The 25,433-nt window shown below is 47.0% G+C and overlaps 1 protein-coding gene across 2 annotated transcripts; it reads right to left on the bottom strand.

Annotated features, from left to right (window-relative positions):
• Window positions 1-5,823: 5,823 nt before the first annotated feature.
• On the bottom strand, window positions 5,824-25,291 carry LOC122167166 (protein DDI1 homolog 2). Of its 2 annotated transcripts, XM_042831560.1 has the most exons (10): window positions 25,134-25,291; window positions 21,146-21,275; window positions 19,580-19,810; window positions 17,131-17,257; window positions 14,976-15,103; window positions 14,238-14,366; window positions 13,494-13,597; window positions 12,887-13,076; window positions 9,312-9,374; window positions 7,826-7,912 (listed from the first exon to the last, which is right to left on the bottom strand). In XM_042831560.1, exons 1-9 carry the CDS (start codon window positions 25,269-25,271, stop codon window positions 9,358-9,360), a joined length of 1,194 nt encoding a protein of 397 aa, XP_042687494.1. In that variant the 5' UTR covers window positions 25,272-25,291; the 3' UTR covers window positions 7,826-7,912; window positions 9,312-9,357. The 2 variants fall into 2 exon arrangements, with proteins under 2 accessions (XP_042687493.1, XP_042687494.1); XM_042831559.1 differs by lacking the exons at window positions 12,887-13,076; window positions 13,494-13,597; window positions 14,238-14,366; ... (3 more) ...; window positions 21,146-21,275; window positions 25,134-25,291 and having other exon boundaries at window positions 5,824-7,912.
• Window positions 25,292-25,433: the final 142 nt, after the last annotated feature.

The following is a 25,433-nucleotide window of genomic DNA, read 5'->3' on the forward strand; positions in this document are numbered from 1 at the left end:
ATACTGAAACCATAAAGAAAACAAAACAAAAACATAGAACCATGACAGACAGGCGGGTGACGGGCTTGGGATGAGAGGCCGGGGACGGGCCGGAACTGCTGCTGGCCAATGAGAGGACGAGACACAGCAGAACAGCTTTGGTTCGTGGCTTGCTCATGCTCTTCTGTCTCACCTGAGGGAAAAGCAGAAGCAGCTTTGTGGAGAATGGTTCCTCACAGCTGCTGCCACATCCTTCACAGGTGGAAATGGAAAGAGAGCCCTCATCCCACTCAATGGTCTTGGCCCCCGCTCCCCAGGGAAGCTGCAGCGGCCATAGGCTTCATGGAGCAGCTCTGCCTGCATTCTGTGTGTGTGCAGCAGCTCAGGATACCAGGCCTGGCAACGACAGCCTGGGCGCCTCTGGGCAGCTCAAGCAAAGGGGCTGAGAAGCAGTTTGCTGTTTGAGAACCAGTCTGAGGCTACAGAAGCAAAGGTCATCACCTTGGGAACAGAAAGATCCTCTTCCAAGGCATTTTCAACAGTTGTCCCACTGGGAAGCTGTCATAGGGATGGAGGAGTAGAATAGAGCTGGCAGCTCTTACAGGATGCCTTTCTGTTCCCACATATAAGAAACGAAGCAGAGGAGAGAGGAAACCAGCATGGCTGGTTTGACCTGCTGATCAAATGGGGGGAAGGAAGAAACATATCATCAGTGGAAACAGGGATGGATGGCCTGAGAAGAATATGGGGGTGCTATCTGGACATGTAGAGATGGGACCAGGAAAGCCAAGGCTGAAATGGAGCTGAACTCTGCGAGGGATGTGGATAATAACAAGAAGGGTTGCTTTAGATAGATTGATCAGAAGAGCCTGGCAAAGGAGGCTGGCAGATAGTGACAGCACAGGGAGGAGTGGCTGCAACTGAAAGAGGGGAGGTCTGGGTTAGAGGTTAGGATGAAATTCTTTAGTCAGAGGGCAGTGTCCCCTGGTGCTGCTGCCCAGAGCTGTGGGTGCTCCATCTCTGGGGGTGCCCAAGGCCATGGCTGGGGCCCTGGGCAGCCTGAGCTGGTGGGGGGCAGCAAGCCCACAGCAGAGCTTGGGACTGGTCCCTTCTAACCCAGCCATTCTATGGTTCTGTGTGGCCCTGCTGTCTGGCCATGGCATGGCATGCAGTGGGGGGGGGACAGGGGGAATGGCTGACTGGGAGCAGGGCAGCAGTCAGCTCTTGTCTGAAGGTGTGCAAGGGAAGGGGAGCAGGAAGGAGGGGGAAGGGGAATGTCCACACCTCTCCTGTTCTCCTTAAATCTGTCCCCTACTCTCTGGATGGAGTCACACTGTGCTCTGAGTGCCGCAAGGAATGCGTGCAGCTGTGAGGGGACGGAGTTGTGTGTGTGACAGGGAGTGCAGCTCCCAGAGCCAGGCTGGGGGGCAGCCCATGTCCCGTGGGGCAGCTCCTGAGGCTGCCGGGGGTCCTGGTGTCACTGGTTGGAGGGATAAAGCCCGTGCTCATCATCTGAGTCACAGAACACGCAGAGTTGGAAGTTAGGTCCACACGGATCCCTGAGCTCAACCCCTGGCTGCACACAACACTGCTCAACCCCAAACCTTATGGTTCCAGTGTGGGGCTGTGCTGTGCCTGCTGCCCTCTGGGGCACAGCCTGCCCCTAACCCCCCACCTCTCCCCCTCCTCACTCCTCCAAGCAGCCCCATGCAGTCCCCTCGGGCCCTGTTGTCGCTGCCAGCAGAGAGCAGAGCTCAGAACTGCCCCTCCACTCCTCCACTCCCTGTGAGGGGCAGTGGGACGGCATGGGGCTTCCCCTCACCCTCCTCTGCTCTGTGCCAAACCTCCCAAGGGACCTCAAGCTGCTCCTCACACCCTTTGCCAACTTACAGACCAATCAGACAACATTATCATAAAGTGTTTATTTTTTTAAATATCAAATTTATTTTACACATCAATTTTGTTGATAAACAGACCCTCAATATTTAAAAAAAAAAAAAAAAATCAAAAAAAGAATCAAGTGTGTATTACTTTGGGCAGAACCACATCCCATTTCTTGATGACACAAGCATGCTCCCCTTCAGCCACCTGCAAGGACAACTGCAGTACGTTCAGCCCAGAACAGTAAATGACACAAATGCAACCAGCTGTAGGATTCCTGAGAATTGATTCCCTCAAGTTCCTTACGTGAGTTTGTAAAAGTCTTAAGCTAAAAAGCATCAGTCAAGGAGTAACCCAAACCACTGTGCATTTGGATCACCAACTAAGCTACATCTACACAGTGCAGGAAGAAATCTGTTGAACAATGTACACCAAACTGACCCTATTTCCCAAGCTGGTCTCCAAGAGAGGATTGCAAAAGGCCTCTTTGAATTAATGTTCGATTTCTGTGGAGCCGTGTGGCAGTCAGTCCAAGTCTGGTGAAGAAACCCCGGGGATGTGTTCCTTCGTTTGATCATTAATGGCATAGTGTCTGAAAGAAAACTTAACCAAGTGAAATATTGCTACTTCTGAGGAAAGGAGACAGCAAGGGGTGAGGACAGAGGGAGAAAGAAGGAGCATCTCTTGGAGGCACAAGGTTAGCAGTCCTTGAGCCCAAGTGTCCACACAGAAAGTCAAGCACAACGAGCAACGCAGCAGAGATTGTCACAATAACAGCACAGCTCCACTCGGCCAGGAAACGTCCCCTCCTGCCAGACCGCTCCGTGCCCAGAGACTGCCAAGTATTATGTCAGTGCTCATCGCCTCTGAGCTTGCCTGCAGCCTCACGTACAGGAGTACGCACAAAGAGGCCCAGGAGATCCCCTCAGTCTCTCAGGAAATGGTTATCCTCTCAGCAATTGTTCAGTATGTAACCACAGGGCATGCAGGAAATACCCAGAACATGCTGCTCAGCGGACCCAGGGTGGTCACTGCTTCGTAGGGAAATCATTCTGCCAAGCTGAGGTGACAGCTTAGTGCAGAGCTCTGATGAATGAAGAGAGCGTAAAGAGCCCGATTTGAGCACAGAGTCCATTCACTTAGCTGCTCCGAAACCTGGGCAGCTCTTGGCATTACATCCTTACCCCTACTCCAGCCAAAAAGTGTTTGTGCCTACCACACAAATAAAGACGCACTCCCACTCTGCTGGCCAGAGGAGAGCCTGGTGAAGGTGTTGGTAAAGGCTGGGCCAAGGATGCGTGCACAAAGCAGGGGACACACACTGAAACAGAAGACAGCTTCTAGACAGCAATCGCTCTTGTATTTAATTTTAACTAAGATACTCAACTCCACCCAGATTTTCTCTAATGTAAATCCTGCTTCTGAAAAGCCAAAATCACTGTCTAATCCAGCAGCACACAGCCATTCGCTCAAAGCAAGGCTCTGTGGAATGCAAAGATTTAGATCACCGGGCTCAGAACAACTTGATAAAAGTATTCATCAGCTGGGGGGGGTCAGGTTTTGTTTCTAGCAGTTCAGAGAAAGTTACAGCAGAAATTCTAGCAGTATTGATAAGTGCTTCAGTACAGCTTTGGCAGGGCAGATTTCAAAACCTTTATTTGACAAAGAATAAAACTGAGCACTGAAGTGAGTTGGCCGATGCTCTAAAGCCTTTACAGCACAAATTCTGTATATGCAGTCTAAGTAAACATGGCCATAAAACTAGAGACTTTAACCAATTTGGTGCAAAGCAGCAGTTCTTCACCTAGCTATTAGCAATTGCTTCCAAAAACATAAACGTGTAAATACGAGCAGGGTGTAACATCGAATGGCTAACACTGATGCTTCAAGGAGCTGGCATCAAGTGAACCCGCAGGCATCCTGGAGGGCCAACCTGCAGCTGTGCTGGTGGTGCACAGCGCACACATCAGAGCTGGGGCTCACGCTGAGACCCACGGCACGAATCAGGAGCAGAAACACGGCTTCCAGGGAGGAGGCTCTGGAGCTGAGCTCCACTCACAGTTTTTGGTAGTGAATCAGATGTGAATAGGCCTAATATTGAAATCTTATTTCCTAAAGCTTCTGGAGAGATCTGATGACGCTGTCTGCACTCCTATAGCAGTCCAAGCATTACCCCATGCAGAACAAGATCTCGATTATTTGGGGCGCTCACTGCAGAGTACCAACAAGCTTCACCTGGGGCCAACTCTCACTACGGCACAGAGATCACACAGCTGTGATCCTGCCTCACTAACAGCTCCTGAAGGGAGCCTGCAGGAATTACCCAATGCTGCTCAGGAGAGGGGTTCCCAAAGAGCCAAACACTGCTCCCAGTGCAAGCGCAGAGCAGTGCCTGCTGCTGAGACCACCAGCAGTGGGATATAAGTGAAGTGTGTCTGGGGACAGCGAGCCTCACTGGTACACCCACAACTCAAGCAAAAGCTGCTTCCAACAGAGGAATGCCTTACAGCTCTTCAGAAAATAACAGATATCTTGGCTACCCAAGCACCTAAGAAGGATCTGATGACCACCACTCAGACACACAACTTTGCAGGCCCACAAATGAAACCAAATTTGTGCTGTTTTTAAACGCTACCCTATATGAAAGAAAAGCCTGGCATACACATAGGCGAACCTGCTAAGGAGCAGGGAAAACAAAACACCAGGGAGAGGTCTGGGACAACAACAACAACCGAACGACGGACAAGTCATGTTTCCAGCACTGCCCATCAGTCACTTCAGGTCAGCTCCAAAGCAGAAAGTTTAAGCTTTCACAGGGAGCCATTCCAGAGTTTCATGAGTGAGATTAAGTGAAAGTTCCTACTTAAAATTTGGTATCATATTTCAACATGCTTTCCTTTCCCAACCCCAGGAGTATTTTGAGGCTCTGCAAACCCCCCCGAAGTCGTTCACTTGAGAAAAAAGCATCTGGTAACGGCTTCCTACAGCACAGCCTCAGCACGTCCTGATCAGGCAGGCTGCTCCCCAGGGACCTCCTGGAAGGCCACGATGCTGTGACACGGGTGCCATGTCAGCGCGTGTTCCATAAGCCCCACCTGGGAGCCCTCGCTCTTTAGGAGGTATTCAATTAGCAGCCCATCAGGCACTGCAGACTTCTGCAGTTTCTGAGAGGCTGATCATCCCCAAACATCCAGATAAACTAGTGCAAAGCAGATTTCTTCATTCTGCTGATCACAACCCCGTGCAGCACACAGAGAAACCATTTTCCAAGGATAGATGCAATTAAAAGCCATGACATGCAGTTGCTTTGTTATGAGGTTTCATCATCAAGGTTTTGCCTCAAGTGGTTGAGCTCGTTCTTTTGTAGAGAGGAGCAGGATATGGGCAATGTTAAGGAAAAAAAAAGGGTAAAATACTCTTTTCCCCTTTCTACTTCCCCTCCCCACCTACAACTGATATCAGCACATCTTCAAGTAAGTCAGTACATCTCTTAGTTTTTCTAGAACCAAATTCTCTCCCTCCCCTTTTTCTCTCCATCCTCTCTCCCCACAATGTAAACTTAAACACAACAGCCCAGGAGCACAGAAGGGTTTGTCAAAAGCAGGCACCAGCTCTCCCCACGCAAACACAAACCCACGCTTCCAAAAACTCCTGACACCCTCCCATTCCTTCTGCAAAGTTTTACACACCAGTAGGATCTGCCACAATTGTTTCATTAGCATCACAGACATTTGGTTGTAAGGTGTAGGGGAGAGAAAACAGCACTAACCCCAAAAGCCCATTTAGAGCAGTTCTGCATCTGTGTCACAGCAGATTCAGTGCCTGCACAACTCCGTGTGCGCCTCGCCACCGCTGCACAGTACAACACTCAATTCACGTCACAATTCCTCTGTGCTGGGCAGGGCGGTGATCTCAATGGCTTCTGCCATTCTGTTATTCGTAACACTGGAGCTTATTCAAAAATTTTGCATTTAAATAAAACATGAATTTTAATCCAGTAAGTATAATTAAAAGCTGTCCCATCCACGCAATACGAGGACGTTTTCTTTCTTTCAAAAGGCCAAATCCAACAAGCGAAACAGAACAGACACGTTACTTTGGCTGTAAATAATTAAAAACTCTGGCTCAACATTCTGCTTGCACGTTACAATATGTAATTTAGATATGTCTTAAGACCCACTCTTCCACAGTTATGTAGGAACGACAATACTCTTGGCTAGCAAAATGAGAAGAGCAAGATCTGCATTCCCATCTGCTTGTTCCAGGGCCTCCAGAGCTTCTCGCGTGGTAAAGCCAGCACCAAGGATTCGATCAACATCAGCTGCAGGGAAAGCAGGAGGTGAAGCAACCAAGGGAAGTTCAGTGGACTCAGCAGGTGGACCAGGCAGTGGTTCCTCACAGCCACCCAATGGTGCTGGGCTGTCAGGAGCAGAACTGCTGCTTCTCTCAGGTGCTTTTGTGAGTGATGCCTGAGTATCTTGAGATGTACCTTCACCCAAAGCAGGCTTAGAGGAAACAGTGTTTTTTTCCAAAGTCGGACACTGGAACCATTCTGGCAAAACCTTTGCCTGCTCAGAGCTCTCCTGTTGGTCAGATGTCCCTGCAGTCGAATCATTATTAACTGAAAACTCTGGAATTTCTGAGGCGTCTTCTCCAGGAGCTGATTCCACGTGAGTGACAGACCCAACACTAACGTTTTCTGTGCCAGAATCACAAGGCTGGCTCCCCTCTGCTTTTCCACCTTCATATCTCACATTAAAGGAGGAACTACTCTGTTGCTGGCCATTTGGATCTGACACTATCCACTCATCTTCAGAAAACCCCTTCTGTTGTACTTGCTCTTTGTGAACCATTTCCAGCTGAGAGACTTGAGATGTAAGAAGTTTACATTCTCCTTTACAACTGATCAGGAGTTTGTGAAGCTCTTTCAAGGCTGATGCAAGAGAGAAACATGGCTCTTCTAAATGTCTACCCAGATCTGTGTCCTGTTGATGAATGATGGAGGGGGAAGAACTGTGTTCAGCTGTTAAACTGGACAACTCATTACACTTCGTGGGGATTCCACTGGTGCTTTTAGACTGCAACACATCAGAGGTGGAAACTGCATCACTCAGGGAAGTTGCAGACTTCAGTGACTGCACTTCCATAGAAGAGGCATCTGAGTTCAGGTCAGATGCCCTTCCATTTTTGGCTTGCCACTTCTGCTTGCTTGCTGAGATGTGCACGTCAGCTACAGAGTGCTCAGTTGTATCCACTTCCATGTGCACATGACAGGATGTTTGGATACACCCCTTCACACAGGAAAGATCTGCTTTCTCCAGTCTACCTTCTCTCATTTCTGCAGGAAGACTTCCTGGCTGACTGGCTGTATGGCCCTCTTCTTCCACAGCAGGTTTCTCAACCCCACCAATGTTGCCAGGATGTTCTGGGTCAGTTTTGTCAGTTTGTTTCTCCAGATGCTCAAACTTCTCTGGCTCTTTGCACATCTGATGGTTTATGGCAAACTCATTCTTCTGTTTTGGTTCCTTTAGTTCTGAAGGCAGAGATGCATCTTCTATTTGCCCAAGCTTAGTAGGGCTGTCAGTCAAACTATTTTCTTTTGTCACTTTCAAAAGAGGTTCTTCACCACAGCCCTGTTCTATAGTGTTACATTCCATTAGACTGTCAGCAAGAAATGTTTCTTCAAGTGTTTTCTTTGAAAGGCAAGCTGGACTGCAAGAATTCACCTCCTCTGTCTGGAGAGAGCGGTCATTATCTGCCAAGGAAGAGTTATTGGGAAGATGCTGTAACACAAGAGGATGATCTTTTTCTGGGGTGATCCAGCATTCAGTTGAAGACTCAACTGACTTGACGGCTCCAGGATCAGTGGGCTCTGTGAGGCTAGGTTTGGATAAGCAAGTTGAAGCAGGGGCAAAGACAGATCGATCAAGTAATTGATTTGTGGGATTACAGATCTTAGAACTTAGTCCTGAAGACTGGACTGGATTTTGAAACCCATCAGAAGCTGGTAATGAGGGCATTTCCAGTGAGGTAGTTTCTTTGTCACTATTCTCTATACATAGATAGGGAAAAAAAAGAAAAAGTAGTTAGGACACAGAAGCAGCACTATTTCCACAGAATCACAGAACTGTAAGGGTTGGAAGGGACCTCTAGAGATCATCAAGTCCAACCCCCTACAAAATAGGCTCCCTACAGCAGCTTTCACGTATCCATGCCTTTAGAATAGAAGCTAAAACAACAGTTTACGTATCAGCTTGGCATATTACCTCCACCTGGGCATCACTAACCAGAGCACCACTCTATTTATAACACTAGTTACTGCAAGAAGTTGTTGGACAGTCCCGAGTGCTCTGAGAATAAGCAAGTGTAAATCCAGAACTACATTCCAGCTGCAGACAATTCATTACTGACAACAAAAGACAAAAAGCCAGTTCTAGGGTAATTAGAGAGCTCACAATTAGGGGATATTTAAACTTCAAAGTGAGCAATTATATCACTGAGAAGATGATGAAATCCCAACATCCCTGTTTATTTTTCATAGCAGAGCAAGATCTAAATTCCTCTTTGCAATATAGAGAGCAGGCTTCAGTGGGATGCTTGTGCACAGTACTACATAGGGGTGCTTCATAGATGGCTTGCACAAGCTAAAAATAAGTTTAGGTTTTCTTTTAGCCTATTTCTATTAGCCATAACCTTCTCTTTAAATCAAGACCATAGGCTTAAAAACCTCATTACTTTTACATCTGCTTAATCAGTGCAGCTGCAACAATGGCAGCAAAAGGCATCCAGAGAAGCAGTTTTTCTTCTCCAGCATGTTAAGGCACATGATGATTAGAAAACAAGATATCCAGAGGTCAGCAAACATCGTTCGTATGATGTCAGCTTGAACTGAAACTGTGGATATGAAATTACCTGGGGAAGCTGTAACATAATGGCTGCATTCACCAGTATGCTGCTTCGAGAAAGCAGTACACAAATACCCATCTAACAGCATGGTGGTATTTAAGCTCATCAGATCCACTGCAAACTTATACTAGGACATAAGTTTTGGAGCAGGTTCCAGTGGTTTGTTTCTGTGTGTATGTGTGCACGTGTTGCGTATCAGTTCCCTGAACAGTCAAAGAATTCATTGCCTCTGCTCAACTGAGGCTGAGGCTGAGGCAACAGAAGTGTTTTAGGTAAGAAACAAACATTGCTTGGAAAGCACGGGATGGAAGGTCAGAGTCACAGGACTCTCCTTTGCATGAGCAGAGGGCCCCACCTTTCCTCATACATGCAACCCAGGTTTGCTGCCTTTGGCCAAGCAAAGCAGGATGTTCTCTCACACTCTTGAACAGGTTGGTAACTTCACATCACGTGGGTTTCACCCTAGGAGCTCAGAGGGAGGATGGTCTTGCTGCAAGTAGTGTGAACGTTGTAGTGAAAGCTTATGAACTGATGTCTATAAATACCTGGTCTGTGGCCCACTCCAGCTGCAGTAAACACACACTACATGCATCAAGGCTTCTGACGTTCTGTTTGGATTAGGAAACAAACACACCAAACTCGCGTTAGCATTCAAAGCACAAGACATGCATGGTTATAGTCCTACAACATTGCAGCTCCCCTCCCAACCATCCATGAAGACAGCACATGAGCAGCAGGGGCTCCTTACATTTCCCAGCTTCCAACAGCAGGTCTGCCCAGGCAATTCTCTATATCAAGTCAAAAACAGCCCTGCTGAAGAACAGTTGAAAGGTTGTTCTGCATTACGTACACTGCAGAGCGGTCTGCGAGCGACACGCACACCTGACAACATATTTGCAGCACAGGGAAGATGTCTAGTGTGCTTGTTTGTTCCCTGTACAGCCACATTCAGGAGACATGCTTCAGTGAAACAAGACATGAAATGGCATCTCAGACCACACTCCCAGCTGCTACTGCCTTGCAGGGGATCATGCCAGCACAGGCAAGAGAAGATGAGCAAACATCAGCTTGCTGCAAGTGGGAAACAAAGATCATAGGGCAGAAATGCCAAAAAGGAATTGCTTCCTGAGGCACTGAAGAACAAAGCAAAGAAATAGACAGCCAGAAGTCAAAAAGCTCACTGCTTCCTACTCCATATGGAGGACAGATTAATTGCAGACCGCTACAGACCACTACACACTGGGTCTAGGCATCAAGCTAGACTGAAGAAGTGAGCGTATCTTGCTAATGGTCTAGTCTTGCTAACATATCAGCTCTCATGTTGTTGTTAAATCACCAACTTGACCTTTGCTGAAAGAGCATCCGTTCTTCCATTAAAGTTCTACTCTGTTCTGTGTCGTATACTCAAACAGCTGTTCAGATTGTGCTGGATGATTTGTTGCATATGCTCCCCTTCCCTCCCAAAGGTCTCCAAACTCAAAGGTCCCAAGCATATACAACCGCTTAACCTCAAGTCCTTCTCTTTTTACAGATATCCAGGAGTACTGGAGAGCACTAACCCTGCTCACGTACAGCCAGGACATGCCTCCTGTTCCGTGTCACGGAAGAAGACAACCTTTTTCACCTCAGGTACTTGCTTCTTTTGTTCTCCATGGGATACAAACAGTGTACTGAATGCTGCGGTACCACACCTCCCATCAATACACGCTGTGCGCCTGCTGCTGCACTGTGTACCAGAGCAATCTTTTCTCTTGGTTGCACGTCTGACTTTAATGAAGCTACAACAACTTGACAATGTTGGCATATTTAAAATCCAGCATTATCCTGCACATTTTCAGACTGCTCGTCTTTGACATGGGTGGCAAAGAGGCTTGAGACACAGAATACAGATGAAAACAAGAGAGATCTTTTTCTATGCAGCAGTACTATGTTTGAGCTCTCTTCCAAGCCAGTACCTCAGAGAGGAAACAGAATGGTCTTTTCACTCTGTATTCAGGGTCATCAGGGAGTCACAGCCACTCTGATGGTAGAAGCAGCTGGTATGCTGCCAAGCACTTCTCAGCTCTTGCTGAGACTCACTGTCATCCTCTTCCCAAAGGAGCTGAATCCCAGCCTCACCAAGGATACCATCCAGCTAACACCAGGAACAAACTCCTCTCCACAAAGTGCATCATCAGGGATAGATTCCTCTCTGTATCAGGAAAAGTCTGAGTCGCACACGAAAGGCAATGCCTTTCTTACATCAAGGCTGCCTGGATGAGAAGCTGCACATGGGATAAGCTCTTGAGAACTCTGATCGCCTGCAGACATACAGAGTGATTTCTGTATCACTCGAGCTGCTATGGAAGATCACGGGCCTTGTGGGAAGCTGAGGTTCCTTGATGCTGCTCTCTTTCTCCCCCTCTCCTGTTTACAGGCCTTTCTCTCGCTTTTTTCTGGTGCCATCTAGCAGCAGTTAATAGTTTTGGAAGAGAGCAAGAGGGTCTGAGTTCACATTTTGACATCTCAGAATACAGCTAACAAGATTCCTGCAAACCAAAGGCTTGTAAGAGGACCAAGGCTTGCATATAGTCCATCTAAACAAGACCTACCTTAATTTTGTGCATTACTGTTCCACAGGTAAGTAAGCATACAAAATCAATTTCCTATTGTCATAAACCTTTTAAGTTTCTCCAGGGCTCTCTAGCAATGGAAATGGTAGACTGCTGATCAGCCTGAGCAAAAAGTCTTTGTTTTTAGAACTGTATTGGTATATAAGCAGCTTTAAGTCATTTTAGACACTTCTCATCTCAAAGCACTCGCCTAAAATGCTGTAATTACAGAGACACATTGTTTCAGATGAAGAGGTCTGCTTTCTGACTGATCCTTTCACCAGAGTACTAAGTCCAACCAACTACAATGCCTGCAATTTTAACTGGAGAAGAGCTGATCTCCACATTTTCCAGGTTATGTGAAGAGACATGAGCCCAATCCAACGAGCCTGACCTCTAGGGATGTCAAAACTCAGCAGAGAAAGGACAAATTTCTATTTATCCTCTCTACTTGCTGGAAGTTAAATTAATAAGCATTCAAAGACTGGCTTAGAAAGTCAAAACGTAACTCATTTCTTGCTGGTATACTCAAGTCTGGCCTTCCTCTGGAGCTTTTCTATCTGTGGGAAGCTTACATGCCTAAAATAGAAGAAAATAATTCAAAAGGATGTGTGCTCTTCTTATGTAAGCCAACTGGTTATTTGCAAAAAAAAAAGAAAACATCACTGATTACACTTTGGACAATCAAGCAGCAAGTGGTAAGCGGTAAAGAAAAAAAAAACAGTGCACTATAACTTTGTTATGTTTCTCTCACTATGTGCATGCACACACAGTTATCAGACTTTGATTTTTAATCATGCTACAGTTAAAAATTAGCAAGAAAATCATTCAGGAAACCAATTTTATCAGCTTAAGCATGGCAAAGTGTTTTGCATGTTTCTAAAAACTGCCGTGAACTTGTGCTGTCTTGGTGGGCATAAGCTGCAAGTTAACAGCACTGCCACGTTACAGCTCCTCAGCAGAGGGGCAGCAATCAGACACTGACGCAGTCTCAGACACTGCACACGTGAGACTCGAGTAATTGCTGAGACTGCTATTCCTCATGTACTAAGATCTGTACTTACTGCTAGGGCTCGTTTGTTTTTGTGTGCTGTATCTGTTAAGAATCAGATTGATGAAAGTCACCTCCGTACTGCCCTTATGCGAGGCTGCTAGAACAAACATAACTGAGTTGTGTACCTGCTGCACAGCAATTCAAACCAGGTGAATGGGTGCCAGAGACAACCACTTATCTTTGAAGACCAAGGTATCAGAGCTGCTAGAAATGTTGCAAGAAGAGCACAAACTCAACAGCAAGCATGCCCAAATGCCTTCGTGCAGACAGATTTTGCTATATAGAAAGGAAAAGATTGGTGCAGTTAGATGCAATAACCAGGAACAAGGCCCCTTTCTCTCCACCTTTTGCTCACTGATGCTGCATTAGAAACTGAGAAAAGGAGAAGGGATCTTCCAGTGACTGTCAACAGGCATTCTGACACACAACAAGAAGACCAAGCAGATTAATATTTCATCTGAGCTCATTACAATACCTGCTTCCTCTACAGACTTCTGTATTGCTTCTGCTAGTTCCTGGTCTGCAATCTCCTCTGGCCGCACATCTTCTCGCCCAGCCCCGTAAGCCAGCCTGGCACACTCCGGGAGCTCACCCTCTGGGAGGAAAGTGGTCTGTGAGCCAGTCGTGCCAATCACCAGCACATTCTTCTTGAGATCAATGGAACACTGCGAAAGAGACACTGAGACATCAGGGGCTTGCATAGAGCACATCAGTTCCCAGAAGAAGAGACAAGGCTGAACAAGCCATTTCCAATGGCAGCGGCTCATAGCATTATGCAAAATGGACAGAAAGCATCAGCTGTAAGCAGAGGCCTCCACTTGACTTGTTTTGTATTTAATCATTCAGTTGAAAAGCTCGAGTGTCTTTGATCTGAGCAAAAAAGTTCAGGGAGCAGCCAGACACCCTATACATACACCTGTGATGCACATCGCATAAATACTCCTTTCATGACTGGTTGAAAAATAATCCACTATTTTCTCTTCCCATAAAATCCTACACCATTCCCAGGTATGGTGCTTACACTGTGCTTAGTGCCTTAGGATTGAAAAACTGAATAACTATTTCAAAACTGGTTTGGCTACCTGATGCCTCTTAAGCATATCCAGTCCGAGAAGCATGTCCATGGGCTGCTCTTCGAGGATGGAGAAAGAGCATGCCAGGAAATCCCCTTCGATCTGAACCTGAGCTGGAACACAAGGGAGAAGAGTTATCACCTTGCAAGCTACAGTGCAACACATTATGTTCTGTTATTTAATCCCCTAGGAAAGGCTTGCACAATCACACTGGGGAGAGCTGATATCAGGACTCTGATATACAGCCTTGATCAAAAGCCCAGCTGTGAGCAAACACAGGGATGATCAGGCCTACATTGGTCTTGGGTAGTGAATTATCATCAAAGCTGTTCTGGCCTTAGAGCCTTAAGTACTGCTCATCTAAGCTTCCAAGCCAGAGCTAGAGGAGCTACACACAGTTCATTAGAGCACAAGCCTAAGAAGCAAGAACAGCAAAAAGAATCACCTTTTTCATACAATAGGGACAACCTTCTCTCATCTAGAAAACCTGCACACACATGCAGATTTCTCCTCCTGGAAGAGGATCAAATGCTCCACCAATTTAGAACTCTTCCTGTGCAACTCACACTGCCCAACAGTCACACCCCAGCAGGAAATTCCCTGCTGGGAATGAACCCAATCAACCCCACTTCTGCAGTTGGAGTGAACAGTTTCTCAACTGCAGGAGCTGCAGGTTCCCTCATCTGAAAGAATTACACGAGACAGAAGGCTCAAGTCAGAAGTGTTGCTAAAGCTAAGAATGGCAGTACTTACCTAAGTGCACTCTGCCAATTATCTTCTGAGTGCCTACACCTTTAGCAATGCCAGCCCACCGCCGATCCACCAGCCTCATTATGTTGCACCTTTCAGCACAAGCTTGGCTCATAATGGTCATCTGGGCACCTAACAGCAACAGAATTTGTGTGAAGTCTTGACAGGGCATCACAAATTAAAATACTCTCCTGGAAGGGCTTAAGATCTTGGACTCGGTAGCAGGGAAACCACATCACCTGCATGAGGCAACATGTCACTGCATAAAAGGCTTTTGTTTTTTTTTAATGAAACCCACAGCTTTGAATTTACGATGTATACACTCACAGATGAGCGTGGGCAGTAAGGTACATACTGCTGCAGAGCTGAGTACTTTAACGTGGTGGATGGGAGGTACAGCACTAAGGCTGGCAAAGTTCCCCTATCTGTAAACTGAGATAAGGCACACGCCCAGCAGTGACCATTTTGGCACTGCAGCCATGAGGCACCAGAGATCCTCACAGGAGCCTTGATCTGGGGTGTTCAGCCACTCATTTGTGCTGCTCCACAAACAGTCTCCACAATTGGCAGTTTGCCTTGAAGCCCAGATTGTTCTGAGATTTTAATTAGGTGCTTTAAAATCTTGTAAAACAGTGCTTTATTACAAACAGAAATATTTCAGGCAAAAATTTTGAGTGTTTATTCTCTCCCTCAATGAGGGAAATGAAAATGGAGAAAGAGATGAAAGCAGGAGTAATTCACCTGAGTCAACAAAAGCTTTCACTGGATGTCCATTGACTTTACAGTTAATATAAAGCATCACCACCTGGCCAAAGCTCTCGGGTGCCTCTTCCATTGCTATCGTCATATTTTCTTCAATATTTTGTTGCCTAAATTGAACAGAGAAAAAAGAGAAAAAAAATCAGACCTCTCTCATTAGCAAACCCTTCTGAGCATCCCTCTGATTTACAGACCTGACAACCCCACTTGCTGCAGTTTGCATTAGCTACAAACATCATTTCTAAACCACAACAAACACTGCTTAGCTAAACACAGCCTTCTCAGCAGAGGGATTGCTAGTAATGATCTTGGCTTAATTCACACATACCAAGCCACTTCCCTTGCAGCCAGGAGGACTGCTCTTCCCCACACCTTGCACAGCTCACACTGCAGCACACCTGCACGTGATGACCTGTCTGCAAGAAACCCATCATCACAGAGCTAACATGGAGAACTTGTAAGCAAACACCAGCAAGTTTATCAGTCACTCTGAAGGAAACAGGGCATGTGATGAAGATGCTGCCAGTAGCTACAACACTGGGATCCCACAGCGCAGCTCAACATTAAAATCCTCCAGCATTTCCCTGGTATTTTGCCTCTCTCAGGCAAAGGAAAGGAGGCTTATAACTGAAACTGCAGTGAGAACACTGCTACGAGCACATGCCTCGCTGCAAATTCAAGCCTACAGAAAAAAACACTGAGAATCTCATCGTGGCCCTGACAGCAACCTTGAAAGCAACAGGTATCCACACTGACTACATCTTAAACAGCTTTATCTAAGAAAGGACATGGGCTTCCCATTTTAATGCCATTTCACGTTTCCTCCTCAGACAGCAAAGATAAAACCAAGCTCCTCTCATGCATTTTCTGTAGCCTTCCCTCAGCAGGACGGGTAGATGTGTTTTTTTGGTGTGGGAGGAAAACAGCTAAGAGCAACTAACAGTGACCTGGCTCACGTGGAAGCTAAAGCCCCCTGCTACCCTGCTGCTAGTGGCCTGTGAAACAAAGAGCTTCACATTATGTTGTCTTTTGCTATTCCATTTAAATCAGATATAGCGCAGCTGATTTGCAGGTTCAGTTTTCTTGCTGAATCCATTATTCTGTTTTCTCCGTTCCTGATGTTCCACTGAAGGACAGATGTGTCTCAAGAAACTGTGGATGCCTGCAGGAACTCCCAATCAATCTCAGGCAGAGGACAGCTGATTAAGCAAGAATTCCAGTAACCTGAGATACTAAACAGGTTGTGAAACCTGGGGACTGCTAGATGCCCAAGTGTTACCCAATAGCTGCACAACCTTGGACATATTCCATTTATCTGCCCCAATTTTCCCTCATGTACTGAGCAAGGAAAGTGTTCCTTTGCCTCCAAGCAATGACTTACCAACAAATTCACGCACTGTATTTTTCAGCACTGCTATGCTAAGCCATTATCCAGTACCAACACCTTGTCAGTCATAATGCAAGAATGACTCTTCACAAATTAACTTTTGCTATTATCAACAGTAAGCCCATGTCAGAAGGACACTTCCTTAACAAGGACTAAACTGCAAGTCACATTCCAGCTCAAGGATTCATCATTCCATTTAAGAAATCATGCCTCACCCCCATGCAATTACACGTGGAAGACAGACAGAGGGAGCAAGGGCTCACGAGCAGAACATGTTTCTATAGACCTCTTCTGATAGCAGTGAGGTGCAGAGTCCGGCGTGGGAGGAGACACACCACTGCTGTGCAGAGAGCTCAGGTCAAAGACCAGCACAGGTCCTCAGGTTCAAGACACAACCAAGGCACATAAGTACCACCTCTGAAGGATGCAGCTATTCAGCAAAAAGCTGAATATGCTCACTGCTTTCCACAACTCTACTGGTTTCAGAGAGGCCCAACTTAGGCAGTTTTGAGACCTCACACACACAGCAGTGCTGCTGCTTCATCTGTGCACAACCACACGTCCCCAGTTCTCAATCCTACCACTTGCTAAGCTGGCTCAAAGCATAACCCCAAAGGCAGATTTCTCTATTAAGGCAGGATCTGCTTTCTGAACACACTCCTTGTAGCTTCCAAGTTGGAGGGAAGCACCCTCCGGAAAAAAAAACACCATGAAGATCTCCAAAGCCTGCTAGTGACTTTGGTTTGCTACCTTATGTCTTCTTCTATCTTGGCCTGTGCCTCAAGATCAAAAGGGTCAGCTGAATACAGTCGGATCCTCTCTTGTTCCCGTCGGGCTCGGTCCTGCTGTTGCTCCAGCAGTACCCTGGTAAATTTATCTGCAGTAATAAAGACATACAGGAATGCTTTTTACTGGTAATTACTCTTACAAATCATATTCTGCCACAGCAAACACTTATTTTTGTGTCAACGTGCAATCAAAGATAGAATCAGCTGCACAAGCACAAGAGGCTTCATCTGAAGGCAGCATGGATGGACCCCAAATGTTGGTGCCAAATCTGGGAATCTGCTGAGATGAAAAAGAACTGCACAGAGCCAGTCCTCCTTGTTCTGTTACCCAAACACTGCAATGCCAGTAGGGCACAAACAAACTCAATTCTCTTGTGCTCACTCTTCTGTAGGGAAAGAAAAAAAAAAAAAAAAAAAAAAGGGCAGTGGGTGCAGGGGGAAAAAAAGAGACAGTATTTAAAAGTAAGAGCTGCTATTTGAAACAGCAACTCATTGTTCTTTCGCAGGAAGGGTTGCCTACAAACTACTCCAAAAATCTGGAAAAAAACACCTGCAACAGATATCAGGAATACAGAACTCTCCCTCAAGCTTCTTCTTTGAATTGTGCATGTGTATTCTGAAGAATTCCCAACAGACAGAGAAGTGAGATTTCACTGCTCTGAACAAGACAGCCCATCTACAAGAACAGCTTGCAAAATCTACCACGTTTTCCACTCAGCAATCTGCTGAAAAATAAGTTTGTAAATTCAGCAAAGAGCAAACTCAAGATCCAAAGGCATAAAAAGGAACAGAACTTACTTTTAAGCCCAAGCAACAAAGGTATTATCATCCCTAAAGGTGAATGCCTACTCTGCAGTCAAGAGGTGCGAGGAGAGGCACTTGCTTAAGGAGGTTTAGCTGCATGTTTTTCAGATCTCCATTTTTCAGATGGCTTCTGACTATTCTTTACTGTTTAGATCAGATCAAGTATATGTCAAAGAGACCTGGTAATAAATTAAGTTCTGTAAACACAGAAGGTTGTGGTTTTGCTTCAAGAAATGCAATTCCCATCAAAAAACTTGCTGGCTCAGAGACAATTACGTGCTCAGGAAAGCATTTGGTGGCTGTTCTGGTGTTTTTTAATCTAATTAGTTTCCACAGAGCACGTGCTTTCTAATGTGCCCACAATGCACCCAGCACAGCCACATGGTACACATCTGTTCATACATTTGGACATCAGAATTAGAACAGAAACGCTCATAGCAGCAGTACAAAACAATGAGAGTACAACCAGATAAAAGCACTTCCCTCTGGCATCCCACTGCAGCGATTTGGAACTAAAGACGCACACCTGAGGTAAAGCCTTATGTGCACCACAGACAAAACAGGTCAGCAGGTGAGCCAGATGTGGGTGTCCTGGCTTGACATTGCATCTCATGCCAGCTGCAGCACATTCTTCTCCGGCTGATGAGAAAACTGCTCTGTACTACAGAGGCAACACTCAAAGGAGGCATAAAAAAAACATCAGAGAACAACACAACTAACAGGGATATGAGCAGAAGTCCGAAGTAAACAATGCAGTAGTCATCAACATCCACGTGAGCTCCCCTCTTTAACAGATAAATCACTAGCATGTAACCTTGAAAGGGAACAAGTCTGCTACATGGTTCTTCTCTTCAATCATTTCCCAAAGCTCAACCAGATTTATTTCCTATCTAAAGACTTGCAGAGGCTTAGAAGGACTTTATTCAATGCCCAAAACACCATTCTTTGTACTTAAAAGGGGACTAGAGATCAAAACTTTAATCAGACAAAGAATAAGACAATAAAATCAGCTGCAGAGAAAATGAGGGATGCTGTACTACGATTCATCTATGCTATGTAAAGTGCCCACTGCAAAACTACACTTCCAAGATTAAGAGAGATGTAAACATTTACGACTATTCCTAATGGGAACGCTCCCTAAAGACACCATCTACTGGTTCCTTTTTCACTCTCTCTTTGATGTCTGCTTCTTCAGCAGCTAACGCACTATAAGGAGAGATGGTCTCAGAGCACACTGCTCTCAGCTGAGCTCTCGCTGACCTCTGCAGTGCTGCAAACACAGCACAGCAGTGGAAGCAGTGCATTCAGAGACTCAGCATAAAAAAAAAATCAGGAGTTGAGCCACCTGCACTCACAGAAACTCAGCTAATCCATGCATGTACTTCAAAGCAGGGCAAACAGGCAGTTCAAAAACCCAACCTGGAGAAACACACCCAAACTGCTAGAAAGAGAGGAACTCTGCCAGCAGCGCTTCCAACCAGCGCCTTGCATGAACACCATCAATAAGCCAGCAGCGAGGACCCCAGGCAGCTGGGGTATGGTAACTGGCATTGGAACTGGGCGCAGACAGATTCTGAACCGCCTCTGCAGCGAAAAACCCGACCTACCGAGGTCTCCACTGAGCAGCGCCTCTGCCAAGGGCGGATTGCGCTCCTTCAGCAGGGACAGCTCGTGGGGATTGGCCAGCAGCATCTCCCGTAGCAATGCTGGGTTTTCCAAACCCTGAGGGAATGAAGGCGCATCGGGAGGCGACGGGCGAAGGCGCTGTGCTGGTGGCTGACGCTGCTGAGCCGACGTCCCAGGAACCGCAATGCTGCTGAAGTCGATCCTCGGCAGGGCTGGAGGGAAAAGAGAGCAAACACATCAGCACTTCTTATTTGCAGTTCTGCTCAAAAAAGTAAGTAAAATAACTATGGGAAGGATAGGTCGGTCTTAATGCTAGGCTCTTAGACCAGGTCCTTTCAACAGCAGTTTGCAACAGGTGCTGTATGGGAACTGTTGAATCACGGCCTGAACCTCTGATTGATCTGAGGCAAACAGAGTCAAGCCATGGGAGCACAGGTGAAGGCAATTCAGCTGTGTGACCAGAAGTGGTAGAGCCTGGCTGCACCTCTCCTGGACCCCATGTCAGGGCTGTCTGCCACTGAGGAAGGATCTCTTCCTGGACATAACTCCCTGCGGAGTTCTTCTGTGCGCCTAGGACGTGGTGAGCATTTTCATTTATTTTTGATTATCCCTCTCCACCATGATAATGTTTCTAGCTATAGGATCTGTAGATACCAACCTAACCACACCACTCTGTAGAGGTGCTGAGTACACAGGCATGCTGCCACACAGCCAGATTACTGGGTGAGGGAAGCTGGCATTTCCTTATGTAACTGGCCTGCTCTGCGTCCCCAGAAATACACTTTTTGAATCACACACTAGTTATTTCCAGCTTCACAAATGTGAACAGCACAGAAGGAACACGAGGCTAAACCCAGTGCCTAAGGCACTTCTCAATCTCTCTGACTGGAAATTAAAAAAAAAAAAAAAAAAAAAAAAAAAAAAAAAAACTCAAGCAAAAGAAAAAAAAAAAAAGCAACACTTCTGCAGGTGCATTGCAGGTAACCCTCCAGCCACAGCAGGAGGACAAGAACTTCACCCAAGACCTCCTCAGGCAGCAATCCTTTCAAGAAGTGGACTTGATAGGAATCGGTGCAGAAGGCAGGAGAGAGGTAAGACCAGGAGCACACTCACAGTATTCAAGGAGTCTCTTGCTTGTGTGCATGACTGCGTACCTGCATTTGTTAAGACGCAGTTTCTCTGTGTATCTGTCCGAATACAGATGGGAGCATGTACTGCAAGAGCCCCTTAATGCACCTGAGCCACTCTGAGCACACATTCCTGCACCACTGCACAGAACAGGAAAGGAGCAGCCATATATGAACAGTCACACACCTCTACACAAACGGCCGTTCTGAGCAAGCTACATGGATTTCTGAACTTTCCCCAGAATGGTGAAACATTCTTTGCTTTCTTAGAACCACCAAATGATGAGTCCTTCAGCTAATTCTGGAGGTCCCTCAGCCACAGCTTACCCTTCCTCTGAAGTTTTGCCTAGCAAGGTGTTAGAGACTAATGAGACAACAGCAAAGCCTTCAGATGCTCAGAGCAAATGCATCACTTCTCACCTGGGAAACGGATCGAGGGCCGTGGCTCTACGGTCTCTTTCTGTCGTAAAATCACCACGTCTCCATCTTTCAAGCCATAGGAGGCCAGGGATCTGTTGTTGTCAGTGAGAGGCCTCTCCGCATAGACAATCTGCTCATGGAGAAAACACAAGGAGAAAACAACAAGTGTGACCAAGCAGATCAGGATCTGACTTACTTTCTTTTTAGAAACATGTTTCAGCCACTCCTGTGGGCCCACCTCAAGCCTCAGAACAGGTGTGCAGCCCTGAGCACAGGCACAAGCCCTGCCCAAGCACCTGGATCTCAGGCACAGGCAGACCTCAACACGAAGCGGTTGGGCAGGTACCCAGCATCTCTCCTATCCAAAGCCAGCAACCACTTCTCAAAGCTCAGCATCTCAGAGAAAGGCTCGTCTCTTAATTAGAGACCAAGATCTTTGAAGGAAAGAACAGCTTACACCAGACCTGTTTGCCACACATTTCCAAAATCACATCTCTGTTATTACCCAGGTCGTGACTGCTTCCCATAGCGTTACCTTCACCCAGCTCTGCATTTGCTAACCAAAGACTCAGCTGTATACATGCAGGCAGCATCCATCAGGACAGATAGTGTATTGAATCATCTACAGAGCAACGATTTCTTCCATTACCCAGAACACAGCTCCCCACAACAACTGCTTTTCAGAGAGACTTCTGTGATTATCTCAGCCATTTTTGCTTTACTTCAGCGATATAAGTCCACTCAGACCCAAACCATCAGCCTCCAAACATCACTGCAACCAGTGGCAGGAATCAAGGAATCAATTTCTTCTGACTATAATACATAAAGTCACACCCTTTTCTATTATGATTTTCTAATCTAACTCAACAAATATAAAAACATACTGAGATAAAAAATGAATAACCATTGTTATGGAAACATAAAGATTTCTACTCGTTATGTAGGAACATTTCTACTAACACTAGATCCGTAATACCTACAGATGTCCTAAATTATGTCCATGCTTTCCTTGAAATTTCAACAGGCAATTACTGCAGATGTGCACCGTCACAAGACTTGCCTGTGACCAGAATGACATTCTGGGCTTCTGATTCCACAAAAGCTCTGCCATTCTCCTTAAAAGAACAGGAGTTCTGTTGAAGATGTGTCTTTGGCATCCCAGTAACCGTATCTGTTAAGCATTACGGCTTCTGTGCCAGAATTATCAGAACAGGAAAAACACACACCATTAGCAACAAAGATGAGGTTTCTACCCTCTCAGTAACTACAGCATCAACGGTACTGCACTCAACTGGCTTGTGAGTCCCCTTCAAAGTGAACACAGACCCACCTGCAAACTACACTAAGGCATGCAGACGCGTTACTGGCATTATTAAGGTTGGCTCGTGACGGGCACATCCTCTCACATGACCACACATACACACACGGCCTGACTCTGATCACTGCTGTCTGTGGAGAAAGCAAGCTTGCAGCAAATCCCAGCTGCACGCACAAATCTTAAATGACAGTTTCTCTGTGCAGACGCTCTAAGAGACATGAGCTAATCAGTTTAGGTGAGGTTTTACCCCTGTCGTCTTGCTAGGATTGGATTTACAAACATTCAGCCTTAACACCTCGGACAGTGCATTAAGTGCTCAGCACTCGCTCCACATCCATCAGCAGCAAGGCTTAAAGCACGTTTGACCCATTCCGCTTTGCTGCTAAAACGAACTGATTTCATTTCTCATTTCAGTCCAATTATGCAGTTTGCAGCATTCAGAGCTGTATGCCAGCCAGGCAGCCACAGCACGAGCTCATCCAGAGGTAACCCAGGCAGGAAGCAGGCAGCCACACCACATAGTGTGGATTCTCCACAGTGGCACCGGGGAGAACATCTTCATGAAGCAAGAAAGCGCAGTCATGAAATCAGTTGTCAGCAAAATAAAGCTCATACACCAGGAACATTCCTCTCTCAAAGAAGCCCACAGTGCTACAAATCGACCCAACGTACACATAGAGGGAGGAAGGATATACCACCACTGCCAGAACAACACAGAAAAGTCAGTTTTAACTCCAGGTTCCCTCTCTCTTTCTCCACAAAAGGCATCTGCTCGATGCGAGAGAGAAAACAGCGAGCCAAATTTCTTGCCCTCTGCTCTTCCTGCTACACCTCCCCTTATCAGCACAACCCAGCTGCAGCTCACACACTATCTTGTGCCACCCTCCAGTCCTCTACTCCTCAAAGCCATGGGCTTCAGCAGTCACCTCCACCCCAAACTACAGTGCCCGGAATGAATTTCACCAAATGATAAAGACTCAGACTCACTCTGTGGTTTACAGACCCTGCACGGTCCTCGCTACTAAAAGCATCTTCTTTTTTTTGCCAGGAAGCAGTAAGTGTTACCGTAAGGCAATGAGTGTTATGTGCAGTAAAACCAAATGTGATGGGTGCAACACAAGGACCCACACTGTCCCCTGGTTTTGGGGGTAGTTTAGGCATGCAAAATCTTTTGACAGAACTGCTTTGCTGATAATTTATGTTTTGTAGCCTTCTTTCTACTGAAGATCCAAAGAAGACTGCACAAACACAGACAGAAAGAGCAGGGGAAGGAACAATAAATTCACACTTGGAAAAAAATTTTTAAAAGGAAACAGAATAATGTATAAACAGACAGGTGAACAGAAAGCAAGCAGAAGCACTCCTGAAAAGCAGAGTTGACCCATGTTACCTGTAGTCCCTGTAATCACAAAGCTGCGGCAGTTTAATTGCAGCAGAGCAAAGATGCAAAGGGAACTCCCAGCAAAAGCATGCACAGAAGTACGTGAGCCCTTGCTATCCTGAAATAGATGCAAAGCTGACAGGTCACCGTGACGCAAGAGGGGCAGCTTTGCAAACAAGGTCACTGAGCTACCAAGCGCTCACAGCTTCCGGAGGGCAGAGAACGTCCCTGTCACATAGCAGGGGCTGGCCCTGTCACCTGCTGTAGGAGTCATCAGAGATGCTGGTGCCTCATCGGCTGTAACACAGCATTGCAAGCAAGCCCAGAAGGCAGGAGCCCTATATACACTGCTGTGGCTCCCTTTCTACTTCGCATAGACAAAGAGCTTTTTTCCTAATGCAAGATCCACATAATCTTGATTTTCTACTGCTCTGGAAAACAAGTTAGGCAATGGTTTCATTCTTGTGTTAAAGGTTACATCAACACCATCCCCTTACACTTTCTCAGGAGCGTCTCCCAACTCAAACCACTGTCTACAGCTGCTCCAGTGTTGAGCACAGGTTCTACTGCACAATAATCCCCACACACCGGCATGTCAATCTCAGAACCAGAGAGCATTGTGCCTTTCATCACTAAGCAGCAAAATCAGAGCTTCACGAGGGCAGAGGAAAGCAGTCTGAAGCCAGGTGAGGCACTGGGAACCTGCTCAGCAGGGCACGCAGCTTTCCTGTCTCACAGTCCTCCGTCGCTGACTAATATCCACTTGACTGGAAAAACACCTTCTTAATGTAGAGTGGGAAATGGCTCACAAAGCAAAAACTTCAGGAAACAAAACTTCACAAACTTTGCCAAGCACGCCGAGATAAAGCGACAGAGCTGACACTGCCTTGTCCAGCTGCACAACGCCTGCGAGCAAACTGTGACAAAAGGCAGAGAGCAGACTGAGAAACTCCCTCCGGGGTCCCCCCAGCACGCCGCAGCCCGGCTCCGGGCAGCTCTGTGAGCCCAGCACCGGGCGCGATGCGGCTCCCCGCGTGTGGGAGCAGCGCCGTGTCCACAGCCGCCTCCACAGCTCCCAGAAAACGGGGGAAAGCCTCAAAACGTTCTCTGGAGAGAGGGGAAGGAGGCGAGGAGCCCGCAGCCGGCCCTGCCTTCCTCACTCCCGGGATCCGAGGCCCCGAAGGACGCGCTCCTCCCCGCGGAACCGCCGCCCTCCAGAGGCAGGACGGGCCTCGGGCGGACGCCGCGCACCCCCGAGAGAGGGCGGCGCGAGGGAAGCGGGCCCCGACCTGACTCTCGGCTGCCGGGATGCCGGACTCGAGTTCGCAGAGGGCGCGGAAGTTCTGCAGCTCGAAATCGGCGTCCACCTGCAGGGAGAAGGTGAGCTCGCTGCGGTCGCGGCGCAGGCAGAACACGGTGAGAAGCATGGCCGCCCGCCGCCACAACCGCCGCCCGCCGCAAAGCGCCGCCGTCGCAACGCGCCCGCCGCAAAGCGCCGCCGTCGCGAAACGTCCCGCCCCCACCGCCGAGCGGAGCCGCGCCCGGCGGCACCCCGCCCATCCGCTTCGTTATGGGCGCTGCGCTGCTCT

This window comes from Centrocercus urophasianus, unplaced genomic scaffold, assembly GCF_019232065.1.
Source record: "Centrocercus urophasianus isolate 14NV4802_14NV808 unplaced genomic scaffold, USGS_Curo_1.0 seq_36, whole genome shotgun sequence".
Classification (NCBI taxonomy): domain Eukaryota; kingdom Metazoa; phylum Chordata; class Aves; order Galliformes; family Phasianidae; genus Centrocercus; species Centrocercus urophasianus.

Excerpts from the sequence above, each read along its gene's own strand:
- LOC122167166 (XM_042831559.1), bottom strand. The coding sequence starts at position 7,880 with ATGCCCTCATTACCAGCTTCTGATGGGTTTCAAAATCCAGTCCAGTCT.